Consider the following 23,358-nt stretch of genomic DNA (forward strand, 5'->3'; position numbering starts at 1 on the left):
GGGTCCCTACCCTTGACCAGATCCCTTTCCCAGATGCTTCTTATCCTCACAATCCCAAGCCAACCTGTTGCCTGTTGATGCCCAATTCCCCAAGGGCTCCTGTCTTGGGGGAGGCAGTCCCCAAGTTCCCACCCTTCACCCCGTTCTATTTCCAGCCTTTCCATCTCCTCTCTGCAGCTGTGGCATCTCCTGCCTTTTAGCCAAGCCTACCCAACAAGCCCTCCTCCACCCCGCTGCCAGCCTCCTGAAGGACAACTTGGCACCTCCCTTCCCCAACACCTTTTGTGGCTCCCTACTGCCTCCCAGCCACGAAGCGTGAATTCCCACCCTAGGACCAGGCCCCGAGTCCTCTCTGGCTTCCATGACCCGTCCGTTGACTTTCTCATTCAGCCTTGACTCTGTGCCTACTATGGGCCAGGAGTTATGGGTACACCAGGGTACCAGAAAGTGCAGGCCCTCTTCTCAAGGACCTAGTAATCCTAGTGGAATTTACAGAAGAGGACACTGAGGTGCAGAGAGGTGATGTGCCATGTCTAAGTCCTGATTCCAAGTCTGTGCTTTCCCCACTCCCCTCTGGCCTTTTTCATCTTGATCCTGCAGGAGGAACCTGGGGGTAGAGGACCCCCCCTAATTAATGTAATGAGAAGGAGGTGCCACGAGGAGAGCTTGGGAGAGTCCCAGGCTGCGAGTGCAAAGGCCCAGGGGCAGGACGGAGCCTGGTACATTCCAGGAGCAGAACCAGGACCTGCCTCAGATGTAGCCTAAAATCAGACAAGTGAATGGCTGAGCAACTGGTTCATTGGCGAGTGCCGGGCACACACTGGCGTTCCCTTGGTGAGATGATTTAAGTTTTAGAGGGGCTGAAATTAAGGCTCAGTGTGGAGATGAGGCCTGATGGGTGCCACATGGATGGGAGTAGAGCCTATGGTCCCATGAAGTGTAGGAGAGCACTGGTCGGGGCACGGCACACAGTAAGTGCTTCGCTGACTGTCTTCTCTTCCCTCTCCTACGCTCCTGGCTCCCTCTGGGTACAGGCATCTGGGGACTGGCAGTGGGAAGTCCCTCTGGGATTCTGGTCGCCCCACTCCTGGGGGCCGGGGCGGAGGCCACGCGTGGGCTGGAGTCCAGCCCCACCGTCTGATCAGGCTGAGGTCCGGAGTGAGTGGGGAGGTGTGTGAGTGTGTGCGAGGGTTTGCTTGTGGGCGAATGGGCTTGGAGGGTGTGTCAGCACGAGCGTGTGTGTGGACGTGTGCATGCACGTGTGTGAGTGTGAATGTGCACACACCTGGATGTCTTCCAGAAGCTGCTTTCGGTGCCACTTGATCTGCTGCAGCTCCTGGGTCTCCCCGCTGCTCAGCTCTGCTGGGTCTGGACAGAGAAGAACCAGCGGTCACTGGCCCATTCACCACAACACCCTCCGTCACTCCGCTCAGCCACACAGCCTAGCTCTTGCTTCCCCAGGGCCCTCTTTCTTCCAGAAACCCTTGGCTTGCTTGCCCTTGTCACTCAGGGCTTTAGCCCTGATGTCACCTCCTCCAGGAGGCCTTCCCTGACTACACACTCTAAAGCAGTGACTACACATTCCACCTTCCCTTCGACCCAGTTTTGTACCCTCTTGGTACAGACTCCCTGAAGTCATTTTGTTGATTTGCATGTTTTCTGTTCTGCTCATACTCCCAGCACCGAGAGAGCAGACACGTCAAGAATTTTGCTCGCTGTTGCATCCTCAGCCCCTAGAAAGAGTTCGACATATACCAGGTACTCAGAACACTTGCCCAATACCTTTGTCCTTCCTCAGAACTTTCACTTACTCCTTTCCTGTATCCTGGGTTTATCACTCAACCCCTTACCTATTTGTGCAACCAGGAAGTGGTGTATCCTTTTGCCTCACATGCTATTGGCCAGAAGCAGTCACATGACCACACCTAGCCACAAGGGAAGCTGGGAAATGAGTCTTTAGTGTGGTGGTCCTGATGCCCTTGCTATGTAAGATGGGGCGACTGGGTTTTGGGGGACAATTCACAGTCCTTGCTCTAGACACCGAGGCTCAGAGAGATGAGGTGACCTGGCCACAATTCCATGGGGACAAGCCGCTGAGCCAGAGTGGGACTTGGATTGGGCTGGCTACAAAGGCTGAGTTCCTTCCCCCTCACCTGGAAATGAATGAAGGGAGACGCGTGTGTGCTGGTATTCTGTGCCAGGTGCCACAGTGGCGTCGGTGCCCCCCCCCCCCAACACGTTGTGTGTCCTGTTCCATCCATAGCACTTGCCTTGTCAAAATCTCCAGTCTCCTCATTACTCAGAGAGGAAAGTTCTCATCCTGGTCCTGGCCTCTCCCGCCAGCCTTATTCCCCACTATTCTCGGTAAGAGTCTGGCAGTCCCGCCTGCCAGCTCCTCACTGTCCCCAACCTGTCTCTCAGTCTTACTTCCCCACTTTTGCACATGAAGCTCCTCCACCCTGGGTTGCTATTTCCTGTCCTCCTGCCCATACGCTCCTGGACTCTTTTAGGGAACCTGGTCACTTTTTTTTTCTTTCCTTTTCTTTTTTTTTTTTTCTTTCTTTCCTTTTTTGGGGGGGGTCACCTTTCTTTAAGGTTTTGCAAGGATAGTCATTAGATCTCCCAAATGAAAGCAGAGAGAGTATTTTTAAATTTTTAAAAAATTCAATGAACATATTGTGTATGATTGGTTTCAGAGGTAGAGCTCAGTGATTCATCAGTTGCATAGAACACCCAGCGCTCATTACATCACGTGCCCTTCTTGATGCCCATCACCCAGTTACCCCATCTCCCAACACCCTCCCCTCCAGCAACCTTCTGTCTGTTTCCTATGGTTCAGAGTTTCTTATGGTTTATCTCCCTTTCTAGTTTCACCTTGTTCTATTTTTCCCTCTCTTCCTCTGTGCTCTTCTGTTTTGTTTCTTAAATTCCACATACGAGTGAAATCATGAGAATCGTCTTTTTCTGATGGACTTATTTTGCCTAGCATAACACCCTCTAGTTCTGTCCACATCATTGCAAATGGCAAGATTTCATTCTTTTAATGGCTGAGTAATATTCCATTGTATATATATCCCACATCTTTATCCATTCATCTATCAAAGGACATCTGGGCTCTTTCCATAGTTTGGCAAGCAGAGAGAATATTAAGGGCTCCCTTTCCCTATCTCTCCCTCCCATTGACTGAGCAGCCATCTTGAACTTTGAGATGGCAACTGGGTACTGGGATGGGGAGGCACCAAGCAAGTAGTCAATATAGGGCAAGTGTCCAACACATGTATAATGGGTGCTACATTGTGCCATCTGCTCTCCCCTGCAGGACTAAGGCACCCATTTTCTCCGTGGCCGGGGGTGGGTTGGGGGCATATCCTGTTGCTGTCCCAGCTGAGTTCCTCCCTAGGAGCCCAACTCAGCCGAATGGAGATGCCCCTCCCAAGGGACAGTCACTGCATAAAAAGCCAAGACCTTTTGCCTAGTTTCTGGACCTGAACCAGTATTCAGATTTAGACTCTGCTGACTGAGGAGAAGGTTCCCAGAAGGAAGGGTCCTACAATGCTGGGTCAATTACATATGATAATAATACATTGATAATGACTGCCCTTCATAAGTGGTTCCTTCAGTGAACAGAGGGCTCCAGTAAGCTCCATGGACAGGTCACCCAGGTCCCTGTGTCACCCACTGTGGTTGCACCAGGTCCCTCAGCCCATACTATGTCTGCTTGGGTGGGTCCCTTGTGATCTTTCTGGCAATGGAGCAAAACACCTGAACTTGGTTCCAGAATGGGTGGCTTAGTGTTTGGGAACCCGCAAAAACTAGATAGCTCTTGAACTATATAGCCCTGCTCAAAGGTGTCCCGGAGAGACAGTGTGAGAAGTCCTCCCAGTGGGCAGAACTGTGGAAGGGCTCCTGGTCATCGGTTTCATGGGCAAAGAGCAGGGGCACGAAGCAGGACTACACATGCATATAGAGTGTGCAAATTCCCAAGAGGAAATCTAGACTAGAGTCAGGAGGCCAGAGGGGGAGCTCTCACTCCCTCCTCAATTGCAGACCCCACTGGAGGAGACACACCTTGCAATTGGGAAAGATTTTAGCTCCTCCTTTACTCTCCCAGCAGGAGAAAGGAGGCTTTTCTTTTCCCTTAGCAACAGCCCAGTGGATGAGAAGGTTACAACTCAGTGATGAAAAGCCACGTTCTCTTGAGCTCCCAGGTAACTGGGGGTTAATTTTCTGACTCCCCTCTCTTCTAGAAAAGAGCCTCCTGTCCTTTGTTCTGCAGACTCACCCAGGGTTTGGCCCTAGCTCGCTTGTCCTGGATTGTAGTTCTATATTATTCTGGAATAAACCCATCTTTGCTGGTTAAGTAACTGGAAGTTTTATTTTTTAAGGTTAACAATGACCAGGAGAGGATGGCTTGGTCTGAGGCTGGAAAGAGGGAAGATTGGAAGATTGGGAACAGAGAGGTCTGAGGAAGAGAACTGGATGGTCCCCTAGGAGTGGACACGGAGGATGAGGATTTTTTTTTTTTAAGATTTTATTTATTTATTTGAGAGAGAGAGAGAGAGAGAGAAAGAGTGCAAGTAGGGGATGGAAGGGCAGAAAGAGGGAGACGGAACATCAGGTAGACTCCCCACAGAGTATGAGCCTAATGTGGGGCTTGATCCCCCAACCCTGAGATCATGACCTGAGCCACTGGACTGAGTCACCCAGGCTCCCCGAGGGTGAGGACTTTTGTGAGACACACTAATGCTCCCTGGAAACCATCCAGCACAGGAGAAAGCCTGCACCACCAAGCAGACAGCATGATCGGCCAGTGACGTCAGCTTGTCTCTGACAGGCCAACCCCACGCTGGCACAACAGTCCGTGGGTGACGCTGCCATGGGGCCCGGGCAGAGGCTGCGTCTAGAGCCATGGACCCAGGCTTCCCCAGCTCCTGCCACTGCTGCATGTCCCGATGGTTTCCCGGGAAGGCCAACCAGCAACTTGACGACAGGTTGATAACGTCAGATCCCTTCTACTCTCAAAGGCCAGCGATCTGTCTTGACCGAAAGCCACACATGCCCTGGTCATGCAGTGGCCCTTCCTTCCCACGGATGCTCTGTCCTGGCCCCTTTCTGGAGGCTTCCAGACTGCTTAATCAACTTACTCACTCCGAGTACCGCCCAACATCACACTGGACCAAGGGACGCTCTTTACAGTGAAGCAGGTGTGGGAGGTGCGTATGGCCCGGGGCCCGCTGGTCCTCTCCACACTTCGCCACCAGCAGCTGCCGGCCTGATGGAGCAGTGGCGCGGCTTCTCGAAGGGGCAGCTGAGGTGTCAGCTCGGAGCCAACAACCTGCTCCGATGGGCACTTTCCCCCTGGATGCACCGTTAGAAGGTGCTCTGTCCCCAACAGGTCACTGACACGGATCCAGGCCCAAGGAGGAGGAGTGACTCCATGTACCCTCCTCTTGGTGACCCCCACGGGGAGTCTTCCTTTCCATCCTTGCAACTCTGAGCTCCACAGGCCTAGAGACCCCAATTTCCAGAGAGGAGGGGGAGGTGGCCCTTATACCGGGGGACAAAGCAAGCGTCCCATTAACCATCAGTTCAAAACACCTACTGTAGGCCAGCAGCTCTGTATAAATTATGCCTTTAAATCCTTAGAGCCCCTGGAAGAGGCCAGGACCCCAGGAGGAACGCTGACACACAGCTCCTTCTCTGGCAAGTCTCCCCACCCCCATGCCCTGTGCATCTCCTTTGTTCCCACGGCCCCACCCCACCCCACACAGACCATAGGCTCCGCCCTGGATAACAGCAGGACCTCCTTGTGTCTCCCTGCCTCCGCTCTGCACCTCCAATCCAGTTTCCTACAGCATCCCCGTGTCCTGGAGAGAAGACCCGGAATCTGGCCCCGGCCCACCAGTCCCGCACACACGCCCCCATCCCTGGCTCACACTGCGCTGTCCCTGACCTGGATGTCCTTGGTTTGCTTCCACGTGCGCCTTCCCCACGAACCTGTGTTCCCACTCATCCTCTCCCCTCTCAGGTGCCCTCCTGTGTGGTGTCTGTTCCTCCTGTCCCCACAGCAGTTCCGGGATCTGTGTGGACAGCTCTGAGGTCTTGCTCAATAAATAAGCGGAGCCGTCTGTTGGGGGGCGGCATGCTGCGGGGGCACCTACTATGTGCCAGGCCCTGTGGGCTCTGGGCTCTCAGCCTCCTCTATCCCACTGGGTCCCCATGACAGCTCTGGAGGAAGGTCTGTCTGCTCTCACTGTATAGATGAGGCGCCTGGGGCTCAGAGAGGTCCAGTGACCCGCTCGAGGAGACATAGCTGGAAGATGGTCACACCCAGGCCTGGCAGGGACTCTGAGGCCAACGCCTTGATTTGGGTCCTCTGACGCCAGATATTTTCATGCAAATCATCAAAACCCCAGCCGACCCCAGCCCGGGCAGTTCCGACTTGGAAATGCTGACCATGACGACTTGTTCGAGAATGAAGGCCAGATGCTCAGAGATGCCCACACTTTGTTCCTCTTTCCCCTTCTGGGAGGGCTGAGAGAGAACACCAGCCAACTTCCTGGAGCTGGGGAAACTGAGGCACAGGTGTGGGTGGAAAGTTCTCCGGATGGTGGGATGGCCTGAGGTGGGGGCGGGGGGGTGTTTTGCATTTTTTCCTCACGGAGCCTCTTCTGTGGTTTGACAGGCAAACTCCTGGATTCTCTCCGTCCCCTGTCCCCTCCTGGCAGGATTCTGACTCCAACAGGATTCTGATGCCTGTGCTGTCCCAAAGCCACGGGAAGCACCCGACCTTCCAACCCTTCAGCTCTGTGTTTCAAAGCGGGGACTTCTCTGAATTTCAGAGCTGAGGGCACAGATATTTCAGGGAGGGTGACAAGGGCACAGAGCGAGAGCCCTGATGCTGGAGTTTCAAACACTGGAGCAGCTCACGGGAGGTGCAATCTGCTAACAGTAGTAATAAAACAAACAGATAATAAAAGGAGGACCATAGCCATCACCTGACCTCTGTTGGCTCCTCCCTTGGCTCTGAGTTTCATAGCTCTCAAGGGCTGCCTGTGGATGATGGGCCCCACCCATGCTGCAGACTGGGGCCGCCCTCTGCGCCCGCACCTAGGCCAGCTGGGGATGCCCCGGTGCCCACCCCGACCCGCTCCCCAGCTCCTCCCGACTTCCCCTTTGTCCTTCCTCTTTCCCATCATATTTTTAGAAATCGTTCTGCTTGCAGACCCGCTTCCAGGACAGCTGGCCTTGCTTCCCCTTTCCAGGGCAAGAGGAGGGTGCGATCCTGGGGCCCCCGAGGGCAGAGGCTTCTCAGAATCTCGGCGTGAGGGGCACTGGGGCAGAAGGGGGTGTCCGGTGGTGCTGCTCCCCGGCCCAGCCCCCGAGGCTTTGTGGGTGTCATGTGGTTTCCTCCCCACCCCCCGAGCCAAGCTGTGGTCTATTTTTAATTGCACCGGGCCTCCTTGCACTGGCCCAAAGATGCTGTCTTTGGTCACGTAGAGGTTTTGGCTGCCTGGACCTCTCACCTTCCCAGCAGGTCCTGCAGGAGGGGGACTGATCTGCTTCTGGGCAGAACACAGGGCAGCGGGGGAAGCTGTCCTGGGGGACCTTGGCCACCATCCTGTCAATGGTGCAGACAGGGAACTGGAGCCCACAGAAGGAAAAGGCCATCACAACCGCCGGCAAGTGGGTGCAGAGCTGGGACCCAAGCTGGGTGGGGCTGACCCCCCAGTCCCTACTTATTCACTTTCCCAGCTCAGGCCAGGGTGGGGACTGTGTCCACTGACAGATGATGAATCTGAGCTCGGAGAGGGGAAGTCATCCGGCTGTGGAGGGGCATTGATTAAGGCCCACTCTGGGTAAGGGAGGATGACCTTCCTTCCCTCCCTCTGACTCCTCCAGGAAGTTTTCCCAGATCTACCCCCTCCCAGGTGGAAGGAGTCGCTTCCTCATCTGCCCTGGGTCATTGAACTGCAGGATCTGTCTCCCACCTCCCCCACATCCTGGATCAGCAGCTTCCCCACGGCCGGTCACTGTCCCTAGCACTGCCCAGCACAGGCCCTGCACACGGGAGGGCAGCTGATGGTGTCAATGAGTGAATGAACGAACAGTCCACGGAGATCTCACACCCGTCAGCCCGCCACCTGCACTGACTTGACTCAATCCACTCCCCACCCAGGACCAGCCTCAAGAGAGCAGCTTCTGGCCTCCCGCCTCTCACAGCCCAGGCTAAATGGTGGCTCTGTCTCCTCTCAGGGTCCTGTCCCCACTCTGGCCGCCCTGACTTTGAGCAAGTCAGCCCTCCCGTCCAGTTCATGTCCGGGAGCCTCCGTTTCCCCTTAGAGAGACAGCCGTCCCCGTTCTGAAGGATCTCAGTCTGTGAAGCCCCCAAAGAACAAAGTGCTAATGGTGGGAAGACGGGCCGTGTGTGCGGGCGTGACCCCCTGCCTCTGATGGCTCCTATCTGCTGAGTGACCCAGAGCCCCACACCTCCTCCCTGTGTCCCCGCTTATCTTCTAGGCGCAACCTAAGACGTATGCCCAGGAGCCTGTCCAGTCTGTGAGCCACATGCCACCCAAAGCCCAAGGACTGTTGAAAGGGATGTGTGGTTCTCTCACTGTGTTCCCCAGAGCCCGCGGGAGGCCCAGTGGGCGGGGTCAGGCCCTGCTCTGTTAGGTTTTGTTTGAAGAAAAATGGTTCTGTTGCTCACAGGGTAGATGTCCTCTGAACCCGAGGACTGGGCAGCTCCTGGCAGCCTTGTCCTCCGGACTTCCAGGCGGAGCTGGGGTACCGGGCACGGATACTTTGTCCCGTTCCTTCTCCCTGCCTTGCAGAAACCCAGCACCACTTGTCGTCTCCCCCACTGACTGTGCAGACTGTGCGTCTCCTCTTCCCCGCCCCGACGCACGGTCCTGCTCACTGGCGAGGGTCTCAGCCAGGGTTCTCTGCGGCTCCTCCCCAGGCCCCCTTCAGCGGCGCTCTACACGGTGGTCTCAGCCTCCCCAAAGGCTGTCCTTACCCCCAACCCCTAAAGGCCAAACAGGAGCTTCAAGGCCCTTGTGCTGCCCAGAAAGCCATTGTCACCAACGCCATCATCTGCAACTTGAGCAATCTTTCTTGCAGTGATGGTTCCTTCCCCCTGGAATATTCCTTCCCCAGAAACCCATATGGGTCACTCCTTCCTTCCTCCATGTCTCTGCCCAAATGCTATCCTTCTCGACCACCTTCTCCCATTGTCCTTCCCCTACTTGGCTCTTCCTTCTCTTGCTTGTCACCTCCTGACATAGTCCATAAATACCTTTACTGTCTGTCTGCCCCCTACAGCGTGAGCTCAGGGGGGCAGGGACCTGACCCGCTTTGTTCACCAGATCCCCAGCTCCTGGAGCACAGCTAGGCAGCCAGCCTGAGCTCATAAACATTTGTGGCTTGCTTCTGAATTTCCCACCTGTCTTAGATCTATTTCTATATCGATTCCTTCCAGGATCCTGTGAAAGCAGGCACGATTGTCCCCATCTTACAGAGGAGGAAACTGAGGCCCAGAGAGGTTGGCCCCAGGTGCTTACCTGGATGGCACAGGTCCATTCTGAGGCCCTGGGGAGGGGTGGCCCGTGCTGCCGATGCCTGCTGACCCAGCTGCCGTTGGAGCTGGCCGGGCAGAGATGTGTCACCTCGGCTACCAGCAGGCCCCTTCCGGGAGGCCCCGCCCAGCGCCGCGTGGGGAGGAAGTCAGTCCTGTCTGCTAGGATCTGGTCTGTAGGCTCTTGACGCAGCAGCACTTCCTAAAACCAACTGAGTTTCGTGTTGCTGGGACTCTTTGCATTTTTGGGTGTGGGCAAGGGAGATTTAGAGACAGCAGAGACAAACAAAGGGAGGGGTTGGGGGATAAAAAGAGAAAGTGAGAAAGACAGACAGATGACACACACACACACACATACACGCGTGCGCACACATGCGCACATCGTGGCTGCTGACTGATGGGGGACACAGTCTTCTCCAGGGGAACGATGGGCTGTTTACTTAGCAACCTCCCCAGATAGAAGCTGAAGGGTCACCTTTGGACAGCTGGGCCCCCCAAATTCTATTCTACAAGCTCTCTTTTGTCTCCTCTCCCTTGGGAAAAGGAAAATGGATTCAGAGCTAGGAAGGGCTTTGCTTCCCTTGAAGGACACGTCTGGCTTTTTCCTGTCTAGTGACCAGCTGACTGTAGGTTTACTTTCCCTCTTCCCTCAGGCCGATAGGAAACTCAAAGTCATATCTGAGGCTCCTTTACAGCTGTTCGACTGTAGCATATGGACTTTGGGGCCAGACTCAGCTGTGTGACTCTCAGCTTGGCCACTTGGGACCAGTGAGGACTCGGGCAAGGTTACTTATCTATCATGAGCCTCAGTTTACTTCCCTGTAAAGGGGGAATAAAAATCCTCACCTCGGGGTTATAGAAAAGATGGTAGCAGGAGAGACTGTGTATAAGACACTTGGGACAGAGTGGGTACTCCATGAGCATGGTCTCCTTTCCTTTTTGGTTTCCTTTTCCTTTCTGGTTAAAATTCCCAACTTTATATCTTGTGCCTTTTCTGGCAGGTTGATCCAATTTCTTGATGGAACAAAGTTTGTGTGAAGAAATTTTCTATAAAATAAATGCTCACATGGTGTAACTTTGTGGCACCCATAGATTCATTCATCTGTTTCCCTATGAGGCTGGAGGTCCCATGAGGACAAGGTCACCTCCATGTCTCTGTGTCTGGTAAGAGCAATGAATGAACAGATGAATGAATGAATGAAAAAGAACATAGGGGAGACAGTGTGGTTGATGCCGAAGTTGGCCACCCTTTCTACCCTTCCCTGTGTGCACCCCCCTCTGCATGGCTACTTCGCATGTGACACTCTTCTGGTCACGGGGTGGGATCTGTTTCTCTTTCCCTTGAATCTGGGCTGGGTCTCTCTCTGGCCACCTGCCTGCCTGGCTGCCATGGGAACCAGCCTGGGCTAGCTCTTGGAGGATGGGAGGCCAGGTGGAGAATGGCCCAGCTGTCCTGACTGCAGCCTCATGAGTGAGCCTGGCCAACACTGAGAGAAGGACTGCTAAGTGGAGCCCAGCCCTCAGGGTTGTCCTGTAGCACTGTGAGAAATAACAATCGTTTGCTGTTCTGAGCTGCCAACTCTTGGGGTGGTTTGTTACGCAGCAAAAGCTCACTGATACACGTGAGATCTAACGCCTTCATTTCATTGAGGTGGAAACCGAGGCTCATTTTTGGATATGCTTGACCAAGTTGGAACTTGAATTAGTGGCCTGCTCAGGACCAGACCCGCCAGTCCTGTGCTCTCAGGACTGTTGGAACCAATCCCCCTACTGCCCTTGGGCTCATGCCTAACTCAAGGTCATTCTTTTTTTTTTTTTTTTAAAGATTTTATTTATTTGACAGAGAGAAATCACAAGTAGATGGAGAGGCAGGCAGAGAGAGAGAGAGAAGGAAGCAGGCTCCCCGCTGAGCAGAGAGCCCGATACGGGACTCGATCCCAGGACCCTGAGATCATGACCTGAGCCAAAGGCAGCGGCTTAACCCACTGAGCCACCCAGGCGCCCCACTCAAGGTCATTCTTAAAGAAACTTGTTGAAACGGTCTCCATAGGAAACTAGATTTTTCTTTCCATGTCTGGGTCCGAGACATGAAAACCCATTTCCTGGGTCACTTCAAAAACAGAAATGGGGAAAAAAAACAAAACAAAACAAAACAAAAACCAGAAATGGGAAGGAAGGTGTCGTTCCCCATGTAGAAGAGTTAACACAGCAGGACCAGGACTGTGATCCATTACAAGGCCCACTTGCAAGTTTGGCCTTTGGCTGCTGTCTGGGAACTTGGGTTTCTGGAGGGTTCCTGCTGTTCCCTGAGGAGAGAGGCTCGCTGAACCTAAACTGTGCAAACACTGTGGGTTATGGCGAACACCTGCTTTCCTTCTGGGAGTCTGCAGGTTGGATGTATGTTGGGTAGAGGGTGCCTACATGACCATCCCCCAGTAAACACCTGGGAGGCTGAGTTTCTTCTGAGCCTCCCGGGTTGACAGCACCCCCCATGCATTTGCATGCTTTGCTATTGGAGATTTAGTCTCTCCTGTGTGACTCCATTGGAAGAGGTTTCTTGGACCCTCCTGCCAGCTTCCTGTGGACCTTACCCCAGGCACTTTTGCTGGGTTTGCTTTCTACCCTTTTGGTGTCATAGATCATAGTTGTAGGTAAGACTTTGTGTGGAGTTTTGTGAGTCCTCCAGGTGAATCACTGAAACTGAGGGTGGTCTTGGGGACCCCTGAAATGTGTCCTAATGCTGCACCAGCCCCAGTGGATGTACCTTGCCTTGGGATAAAGGCTGGCATCTGGGGCTTCCCGTTCTGTCTGAAGGGCTGGTCAAATGGTTCAGTTATTATGACTAACTCATTCTCTAAGACTCGACTCAAACACTACTTTCTCTGTGAAGTCTTCTGTGATTGCATCTTTCCATCCTCTGCCCCTCCAACCCTGTTCATGTTAACAGCTTGTGTACAAGTAGTCTGGGAAGGAAGGACCCTCTCATTGTGGGTGGCAATGGGTTTGGTAGATTTAATAGGAGAGGAACCATGAGGCCCTGGATTCAAATCCCAAGTCAGCCCTGGCTAACTCTGTGAATTTCTCCCCTCTGAGCCTGTTTTTGTTTTTTGTTTGTTTGTTTGTTTGTTTGTTTTTGGTCATCTGCAAAATGGGGGCAGATAAAATTGTATTTCTTTATATGAAAGAGAAAACACAAATAACAATGGTTTAAAGAAATTAGAGGTATATTTATCTCTTATGAGAAGGAAGCCTGGGGCAGGTAATATAGGACTGTTTTCATAGAACTCTGGGAATCAGGGATCCAGGCTCCCTCTAACTTTTTGCTTTTATCCTCAAGGTCTCCCTATGGCCCAAAGTGGCTACCTGATCTACAGCCATTGTGCCTGAATTTTGGGTAGGAAGAAGGATGAAGATGGGAAGAGCTTCTTCTTCTTCTTCTTCTTCTTCTACTTCTACTTCTTCTTCTTTTTCTTTTTTAAAGATTTTATTTATTTATTTGACAGGCAGAGATCACAAGTAGGTGGAGAGGCAGGCAGAGAGAGAGGAGGAAGCAGGCTCCCTGCTGAGCAGAGAGCCCAATGTAGGGCTCGATCCCAGGACCCTGGGATCATGACCTGAGCCGAAGGCAGAGGCTTTAACCCACTGAGCCACACAGGCGCCCTGGGAAGAGCTTCTTTAAAAGCCTTCTCCCTGAGGCTCTTTCTGGCCTGAGGTCAGCCCTTTTCCCTGAAACTGATCTCTGCTTCTTCCATGTGAACTATGTGGCATCCATAGTTGGTTATGGGACAACACACAGCAGTCTCCAGATACGGTATCTGGGAGGTCTTTAGACAACCTCCACCACCAGCATTTATGGAGAGCTCATTACATGCCAGGCACTGTGCTAAGTGCTTGCACATCCTTTTATTGAACCTTTTCCATAGCCCCATGAAGTGTATTACTATCCCTGTTTTACATATTTGGAAGCTGAGTTCAGAGGGGTTAAGTTACTTGCTCAAGATCACACAGCCAGGAAGAGGCAAGCTCAGATTCTGCATTGTCTGACTTCATTCTCACTCTAAACTTAGGCAAGCATCATTTCAAACATTTGGAAAGAAGTTTAATGACTTGCCCACCCTTCGGGCAAAAAGTAGGAAAGGTCCAGGACTTGGATCCAACTGTAGTAAAACCACGTAGGTGTTGCTTTCTGTGGCCCCAAAGCTCAGAATTCCTCACCTGTTGGAGATAGCTGACTTGAGAACAAGAGAGCTGGAAAGAGTTTAGGGATGGTCTAAATCAATGACCTCCTTTACATGTGGGTTAAGAGATCTGCAGAGAGAGGGTCTTAACAGAGTGAGTAAAGGACAGAACCTGCCCTTGAACCCACAACTGGCTGCACAGTTGCAGTAAACCTTCCATTGATTCCATCATCCATCCATCAATTCAGTAGATGTATATACATCCACTATGTGCCACATGCTGTTCTTGGCATTGGCACAAGACAGACAAAAATCTTGGGCCACATGGGGCACATGGTTGAGTTATCTGGGCTGGATGGGACATTGCAGGTAGAGGGTAGGGTGTGTGTCTGGGATGAATCATCTCTCAAGTCCCTCCCTTTCTTAATTTTCTCTGATTTCTCATTCTTTCTCATGACTTGGAACTAGAGGGAGCCTCTGCCTGGCAGATGGACACCCCTGAATCTTGGGACTATTGAAGATCTGGGCTGTGAGACCCCAGCTGCACATGGGGCTTTGGAGGGAGCTTTCCAAACATGCCTGATATCCCCCTGACCTGTCATTCCTTGTCCAGGTTTGGCAGCAAGACTTACTGGGAGCCTGTAGCACAGAGGGACAGGAGGAAGCTGAATCTGGGGAATGGTCCATGGCTCAGTATGTCAAAGGCAGGGGTGGAGGTCAAGGGCAGCCAAACACACTTTGATGTCCAAGTTCATGTCTGGAAGTTGCCTCTAGTGAGATAATTGCACATATGGAAGAGGATGAGCCCATGAAGCCTTTTCCCAGCAACCCATTGGTGACAGGGGAATTTGGGAAGAGTCAAGCATTCATCAGGGACTGAATAGTTAATAAATTGTGCTGAGTCCCGATGATGGGCCTGTGTGAGTCATTGGAGAGAACAATGAGGATGTAGAATTCAAGCATCTTTTGGTTTTCAGTAAATGTAACTCAGTCTAGCTTAAACTGGGATTTACTGGCTCAGTTCCTGGAGAGTCAGGGATGTGGATGACCTTGCAGATATAGACATCAGAGACTTAAGATGTCTCTCTCTCTCTCTCTCTCATTCTCTTGCCTCTCTCTCTCTCTCATTCTCAGCTCTGTCTGAGCTATTTCCTTCTAAGATGTGTTTTGTCCATAGGACAGCCAGCCCAGCCACAAACAGTGCCAGGCTCACATCAGATCACCTTTGACTTTGGAAAGACATCTTAAAAAAATATATATCCCAGGAAAGTCTCTGATTGGCTAGACCTGGGTCACATGCCCTTCTCTGGACCAATCCCTTTAATATCATAGGAGGAATGCCATGATTGGTCAGGACTGGGTCACATGCCCAGCCTCCCGGTAAGGAGGGAGGTGAGAGGGGGAGGGATAGTCCCACCAGAACTGCCAGAAGAAGGGCAGTTCCTTGAAGGAAGAAAAACTGGATAGAAAAGGCAACAAATGTCCACTCTTGCTATTTTCTGGGGTAAGTTTTGACTTTTTAGTTTCTCTGGTTTTTATGATACAGATGATCCTAGACTATACGAATTGCTATGGAACATCCTAGGGCTGAGTGTGGGAGTGTTTACAGATAGAACGGGGGTCAGCGGCAGACTCTGGGGCCAGGCTGCCTGGCTGTCACTGTGGTCTTGGGCAATTAATCCCCAGTTGCCTTATCTGCAAAATGGGCATAATAATAATGCCTACTTCATATCATTACTTTGAGAATGAAAGAAGTTAACCCATGTCAAGTGCGTTTGAGAGGTGGGTTGGCCTGTTGTAGGTTTTTGATAAATGTTAGCTCTTGTAGATGCCTAGAGAGAGGTTGTCAGCCTGACATGGGGCAGGATGGTAAGCGAAATGAGGGCACAACAGGAAATGGTGGGGCTTGTAGCAAAATGGAGAGGTTTGTCCCATATGAAGTGGGCAGCTGGTCCTTAGGACGAGCCAACTGTTGCCTTGAAAAGATAAGAGTCTGGGATAACCAGAGCTCTGTTTTTCAAGGATCACTGGATTTATAAATTTGGGTGTGATATTAATAAACAATTAGTTTAAAAAAAATTTACAAGGGGCACCTGGGTGGCTCAGTGGGTTAAAGCCTCTGCCTTCGGCTCAGGTCATGATCCCAGGGTCCTGGGATAGAGCCCTGCATTGGACTCTCTGCTCAGCAGGGAGCCTGCTTCTCCCTCTCTCTCTGCCTGCCTCTCTGCCTACTTGTGATCTCTGTCTGTCAAGTAAATAAATAAAAAATCTTTAAAAAAAAATTTACAAAATGCTGAGCTGGAGAGCAAGGTGAAAGCCAACCCAACGGGTGTCTCTGACTCATGGCTTACCTGTTTGATGCCTTGGCTGCCAACACGTGATGGAGATATTCACCAAAACGTTAACAGATAGATTGCCCCTCGGTTGTGGGCTTTAAGGTGGTTTGAATTTTCTGTATTCATCTGAGGCTTGAACTCAGATCCCAGCTCTAGCAAGGTGGCCCGGGGCACGTGACCTGACCCTGCGAGTCGGCTTCCTTACAGTCAAAGGGAAGATAAGAACATCTCCTCCTTCTGGGCAGAGGAGGAGATTGCAAAAGCAAAACGTGTAAGGGTCGTGGGGCAGGATTCAGAGTACAGGTGTATTTGGGATAAAGCACCAGCCTGTATCAAGCGGTGCCCCCCAGCTCAGCTGTCTGAGAACGTGGACCCTCCCCAAATGTTTGAGTCTGAGCATGGGATCGCGGGGTGGAATTTCGAGGGGAAGGGAGATGTTAGGTAAGAGTCATCCTTGCACACTGAGTAGGCGGCCAGGATTTCCTGAGTGTGACCCTGAGCGCTGGGTGTTGGGGACGGAAAACTCAACAGCCACCGCCAAACCTCAGTGACAAAACTGGAGCTGCAGGGGCTTCATTCAGACCCATTCAGTGAGGCCTCCCAGAGCAGGGATGCCCGTCCAGAGTCTTGGATATCTGTTAAAGAAAGGAAAAAATCCTATGGAAGGTCAAGCCAGAGCGTGTTCTCCAGGGGAGGTGGGAGGTGGGAAGGGTTCCAGGTTGAAGGAACAGCATGAACAAAGGCTCAGAGGCTTGAGATGGGGAGAAGGGTGGGATTGGGAGGAATCCGGATACCAGGCCCTAGTTCTGCCTCAGGTCTCCCGCTCCCCTGACTCTACCCTCCACTTAGGGGCTCCCTGACTCCCACTTCCCCTTTCCAACACAGGCGGCAGGGGTTTGGGGCTGGGACTGTAGTTTCTGCTGGGGACAGGAATATGCATTTGCACATCAAGCATATGTACACGTGCGTGTCACGTGCACACAGGAGGGGGCCCCGGGCTCTATCTCCTCGAAAGCTCACTGGAGTGGGGCCTGGAAGAAGCAGGAGCCTCCAGGGCACCTTGGGGTCCATGCTGTGGGTGGGATGGGGCCACGGTCTGGGGCAAGCAGGGGGCAGCGTCTCCGCTTCCCTCCTGGTTGCCAGATGGAAACACCCACCAGGGCTCTGCTGCTCATCCCGTTTGGCCCAGGCAGGTCCCCGCTATCACCTGGAGGCCAGGGATCCTGGGGAAGGGAGCATCTGGCATTTGCAGCTGCACGTGGGAAGCAGGTTTCCCCAGCCAGGGAGGCGGGATGGAGGGGGCGGCTGGTGGTAACCAAGGTGTCAGCCTCCGGGGGCCCTGGAGGGAAATGCTACTGCAGGGACAGGGTGCGGGGTGGGGGTGGGGAGGAGGGAGCAGGTGGAGGCCTGGGAGGAAACCAAGCAGGTCTGAGACCCCGAGGTGAGGGCCTTTGAAGAAGTGGTCAGCCGTGCCTCCGGTGGGTGTTGGGGAAGTGAAGGTCTCTGGGCGTCGGGTGCGTTAGCAGCTCGGGGTGGGAGGTGGTGAGGCAGGGGAGCTGAGGAAGTGGAGGCAGAGAGCTGTGGTGTTGAGAACAGATCAAAAGGTGGGGTGCCCAGGAGCGGGGGTGGCGGTGGGCAGGGTGTTTTTAAGAAGGAGCAACTCTACTGGAGTCAAGGGCCGCTGGCAGGAGGGGCGGAGGGCCTGGGGCGGGAGGTGGTCAGCCCAACAGGAAAGGCCAGAAGATTCTCCTGGCCCAAGGGCACCTCCAGTGTCTAATTTACAGACTTAGCTGCAGAAGGTCAGAGGGGCTGTGCCAACACGCAGCTGTGCCAACCGGCCCAGCTTTGGTTCTGACTTGTGTTCTTGTGGTTATGGCTGAGTCATATTTCTGGGACAGCAATTCGAGTTATTTAGGAAGCCACTTCTCTAGAGTTTTTGTCAGTCCTTCAAAGATTGGAATCTGATACTTGAGGATTTAAACTTACGGCAGGTTCAGTCTACCTCAGAGGCTCATTTTTTTTTGCTCGAAAGTGTGATTATAGCCTTTAACAAAATGATCTGTTGACACTTCCTGCCACTTTGGTGTAATCTCTGGGTAGTGCTGGGGCTGCCTGGGACAACCTGCTTTGAAAGCCAACTGGTCACATTATTTTTCTGCTTAAAGACCATCAGGGGTTTCCTGCCGCCCTCCGGATGGCATCGAGACCCCACAACACGACCGGCAAGACCCTCTGGAAGTCGATTGCTGCCTGCTGCCCTGTGCTGCAGCACTAGGGACCATACTCCTTTGTCTTGATCAGTCCATGTTCTCATGCCCCAGGACCTTTGTATATGCTACTCCTTCCACCTGACTTACTCTTTCTCCTCCCCATCTCTGGCCAACTACTACCTATGGTTTAGGTTTTGGCTTAAACTGTGCTTTCTCTGGGCATTGTGTCCTAACCCAAATGCACATGGCTCCTGTGTACTCTGCCAGAATCCTAGAACCCAGCACCTTAACTGCTTGCTCAAAATTGGTTTTCATCACTGGAGCATGAACGCCCTGAAGGATGAGACTGGGTCTGTCTGATTGGCCCGTGGTCCCATTGTTGAATGAATAATAGCAGGGGTGGGGGGGCCAGGGATATCTCACATCAGCTCTAAGGGCCTGTGGATCCCTGACTGACAAAGGCCAGCGGCAGTCAAGTGACGTCTAACTAAGGCAGCCAGCTGCCCAGCAGGCTGGGGTCAGAGTGTCTTCCCCACTGCTGACCCGTGTCAGGTGGTAACGCTCCCTCCCAGCGCAGCTCTGGGAAAAAGTGAGAGCGAAGTCTATCAGCAGTTTCCAGCCGTTTCTAGCAGTTTCCAGCGTTGAGCTGGGACCCTCACCTTTGCTCTGAGGTCAGCCCTCCCCATATGGGCAGGGCAACTCTGTTCATCGGAACTGTTAGTTATCCAGAAGCTGGGTGAAATAGCCCAGCTTGTGAGCTCGTGACCCTCAAGTCCCTGAACATTTTGCTGGAAGGTCCTCAGGGGTGTCTGAGGTCTCTCCCCCAATAAAGAGAAAACCGTGGCGGGGGGCGGGAGGCTGGGAGCCCGAGCACTCTGAGGGTCGTTTTCATTCTTTTTTCCTACTGCCTTTCTATCCCCTCAGCGGCTCCTCAGGCTCCGTGTGCTGGGGAGGAGGCCACGTCTGGTTTCTCCGTGTGGCCCCAAGTCTATGGGGGTCCTGAGACAGGCCTGGCACAGATAGGGGACGCAACTTGCCCAATGTCAGCTCCTGGAGGGAGGGGAGAGAAAGGACTCCTGACTCCCACTTGCTAGAGCCTTCTAATTGGACCTGAGTTTTGAGGCCAAGACTTGGGGCCTCACAGGTGGGGGTCCCAGTGGGGGGCATGAGGGCACAGAAAGAACATGGGGCTTGCTCTCAGACAAAGCCAGCCTTCCCTCACTGGCTCTGTCCCCCTTGGCCACGTGATGGGAGCTGGGTCACTTGGCCATGCTCAGCCTTGATCTCCAACTCTGCAAGATGGGACTTTTGCTCCCTTAGCCCTTAGACATGCCCGAATGCTTGTTCTCTCCTTCTCTGGGCTTTGGTTTCTTTTTCCACAAAACTGGAGGAAATGACATTTCCTATGGGGATGGGTGTGAGGGGTTTCATGGAGGAATACACTAAAGGTAGCTGGCATTGGGCCAGCCGTGGGGCACTGGAAGCGCCTGGCTTGGATCCTCAGCTTCTGGAAGTCAGCTGGGGGTGTGGTAGGGGTCTAGGGTGGCATGGTAGGTGTCCCTTTGGTCGCCCCCTTCCTCGGAAACCCAGAGACCAAAGGCAGCTCGCGGGCTCCTCCCTGTGGTGGCTTCAGGGATGACACCCAGAGAAGACAGCCTGGGCCTTGGGGGTTGGGAGTGGGGGGTGGATGGTGGTGGGGGTGTCTTTGGGCAGTGACTGTGGCCTGTACTGGAGGCTGCGCAGAGCCCAGCAACCCTGACCCTGTCTTCCCTTTCTCTCTCCACTCTGTCCCTCATGACCCTCCATTGCTGGCCTCAGGTCAGCCGTGGAGGTGAAGTGGTGGGGCGGGGGAGGGTTGGTAGGTGGGGCGCTGACCAAGGGGAGATGGGTGAGGTCACACAAAGGCTGGTTTAGATCCTATCTTTATTTAAGTGGTGGGTATTTTGTCCACCATGATTTATTGCTTTGACTGATTAATACAAATATCACAAAATACTATTTAACTTGTTTTGAGTTCCCCTTTGATTCTGTGCCTGAGGTGATGGGGTTCCACACCTCACCCTCGCTCAGGTGTGTTGGGGGGAGGGGGCAGGTGGGGTGTGGCTGGGTTGTAGCTGGAGTTCCAGAAGGCTCTCATGGAATCCCCCTGACTATTCCTTTGTTCCCCCTCCCAGCCTCCCTCCATCATCCACCATCCATCCCTTCGTCACCTGTCCATCTGTCTCTCTGTCCGTAGTTAAGAACTTGCATTCTGCATTCACATGGCCTGAGTTTGCATCCTGGCTGCCCATCCTGGGGGAGCTCTGAAAATTAAAAATTTTCTGCATCAAAACCCAGCACCAGGGGTGCCTGGGTAGCTCATCGGGTTAAAGCCTCTGCCTTTGGCTCAGGTCATGATTCCAGGGTCCTGAGATCGAGCCCCACGTTGGGCTCTCTGCTCGGCAGGGAGCCTGCTTCCCTTCCTCTCCCTCTGCCTGCCTTTCTGCCTACTTGTGATCTCTGTCTGTCAAATAAATAAATAAATTTAAAAATTTAAAAAAAAAAAACCAGCATCAACAGAGTAAAAGGACAGCCCACATGTGAGAAAATATTTATAAATTTTATATCTGATAAGATATTAACACCCAGAACATACAGAGAACCCCCAAAACTTCTAAACTTAAAAAAAAAAAAACAGGGGCACCTGGGTAGCTCAGTTGGTTAAGTGTCTGACTCTTGATCTCAGTTCAGATCTTGATCTCAAGGTTGTGAGTTCATTCCCAAAGTTGGGCTCCCAGCACAGCACCTACTCAAACAAAACAAAACAAACAAAAACCCAGCCTGATTAAAAAATGGGCAAAGGACTTGAATAGAGGTTTCTCCAGAGAAGACCTACAAATGGCCAACGAGGACGTGCAGAGATGCTCAACATCGCTCACATTAGGGAGAGGCCGATCCAAACTCCAATGAGATACCACCTCACACCCATTAGGATGACTTTTATTAAACAAACAAACCAAAAACAAGTGCTGGCAAGGATGTGGAGAAATTGCAACCTGTGGGCACTGTTGGCAGGAAGGTAAAATGGCGGAGCTGCTGTGGGAAACAGTATGGCGGCTCCTCCAGTAATGTAAAATAGAATCACCAGATGGTTTGGCAACTCCATTTCTGGGGCTCCACCCCAAAGAATGGAAAGCGGGGTCTTGGAGAGATATCTGTAGACCCATGTTCACCACAGCAATATCCAAGGTAGTTAAAATGCACCAACCACTCCCATGCCCCTGACAGATGAATGAATGGATAAGCAAATGTGCAGCCTCCTCACGTCGGAATATTATTCAGGCTTAAAAAGGAAGGAGATCCTGCCATACGCTACAACATGGATGGACCTTGAGTTCTTGGTGCTCAGTGAAGGAAGCCACAAAACGACCAACACTGTATGATTCTACTTACATGACGTATTTAGACTAGTCAAAATCACAGAGGCAGAAAATAGGAAGGTGGGTGCCAGGGACTGGGGAAAGAGGGAGTGAGAAGTTAGCGTGTCATGACAGAGTTCCAGTCTGACAAGATGGCGAGGGCTTTGGGGACGAAGGGCGGTGCCGGTTGTATGACATTATGACTCTATCGAATACCACAGAACTGTCCATGTAACATGGGTAGGACGGGAACTTTGATGTCATGTGATTTTATGGCTGCAGCAAATAGTAAAAATTAGCTCCTTCAGCAGATCTGGAGCTCCACGGCAAGATCTAGGTTGGGGAAATGTATCTGGGGGTCATCAACGTGAGGGTGACCGTGAGGTCACAGGACTGCAAGTGCCTGTTCATGGAAGCTTTGGATGGTCAAGTTCAGATCCCCACAGAAACCAGCCTTGTGGGGTCCAAGCTGCGAGAAGGACCCAGAACTGAAGATGAGGTCGGAGAGGTAGAAGGATAGGAGGAGACTAGTCGGGGAAGGCAAGGGTGGGAGCGCGAGGTCTTGGTCATTGATGCTTACGGGGGCATCTGCTCTACCTTATTCAGAGGTAGGTCTTTTGGGACCGCCACCCCTCCGCTTCTAGTCCACAGGATATATGAGGTTGACTCCATCCCTAGATCCAGGAACTGGATGGGAAGGCAAGACGGATGTCCAGCTCGTAACATTCCATCTTCTGACTGTGGTGATTGGTTCAAGAGGGGACCAGTGACCAAGGTAGGGCCAATGTGATTCAACCGTGCGGTTTTTGCTGGAACAACTAGTAAAATGAGATTCCTTTTCAGTTGCGACTTCCAGGGGGGAGGATGATGCAAATCTGGGGCTCCTGGTGCCACCAGAGGGATCCTGACAGGACGTGAGTGGGCAGATGGAGAGCAGAAGATGGAGTCTGGATGAGCTTCTGGATGCACCAAGACCTGAAGCCTGGACACCTTGACTACATAAACCAATGAATTCCTTTTATGGTTGTGACAAATATTAAAGATTGACTCCCTCAAGTCTCCCAATTTCCTTTCTCTGTGACAGAGTCTGGAAAGCCACATCATTTCCCAGTGCCCTTTGTGGCCAAGGTGGCCATGTGATTCTGGCTAAGGAGGAAGTCCCTGGGGAGGGCATCCCTTCCTGAACAGAAGCGAATTCTCTCAGGAGAAGGCCATTTGGGCCCCCTTCCCCTCCCCTTTCTTGCCACTTGGCACGTGGCTGGGAGGCCGGGAGGCGCAGCCGCCATCTTGCAGCGACGACAGCAAGCGTGAGAGGCAGGACAAACGCTAGGAATGCTGGGGCCAAAACCCAGGATGAGCCTGGGCTCCTGATGGCATCACAGGGCTGCGGCTCCAAGCCTGGGCTGCCCGCTCCTGACATTTTGCTGAACGAGACAATAACCCAGTGCATGTTCAGGCCTCTGCTGCCAGGATTCTGCCGTGAGAGAGAGTCAGCGGATACCCAGAGCCGGGCAAAGGGACCCAAAGCAATGCAAGATGAGCGTTTGGAAAGTACTTAAAAGGGGGTCCGTAGCCCCCAGGCGGGCGATGCCGAGAGTCTGGAGAATGGGGCCTGAGATGAAGCTGTGGGTCGCCTCACTTTGCCTTCTGCTCTTCCCC

The 23,358-nt window shown here is 52.6% G+C and overlaps 1 protein-coding gene across 2 annotated transcripts in view; it reads right to left on the reverse strand.

The window, feature by feature from the left end:
- CYTH4 (cytohesin 4) overlaps nt 1-9,759 on the reverse strand; it is a 29,518-nt gene extending 19,759 nt beyond the window's left edge. For both annotated transcript variants that reach the window (XM_032346370.1, XM_032346369.1), the window contains exons 1-2: nt 9,564-9,759; nt 1,286-1,368 (exon numbers count right to left, since the gene is read on the reverse strand). In XM_032346370.1, the coding sequence (XP_032202261.1) occupies nt 1,286-1,368; nt 9,564-9,582 (102 nt within the window). In that variant the 5' untranslated portion in view covers nt 9,583-9,759. The remainder of the gene's footprint in view (nt 1-1,285; nt 1,369-9,563) is intronic.
- Between the last annotated feature and the right edge of the window lie 13,599 nt (nt 9,760-23,358).

This window comes from Mustela erminea, chromosome 6, assembly GCF_009829155.1.
Source record: "Mustela erminea isolate mMusErm1 chromosome 6, mMusErm1.Pri, whole genome shotgun sequence".
Classification (NCBI taxonomy): domain Eukaryota; kingdom Metazoa; phylum Chordata; class Mammalia; order Carnivora; family Mustelidae; genus Mustela; species Mustela erminea.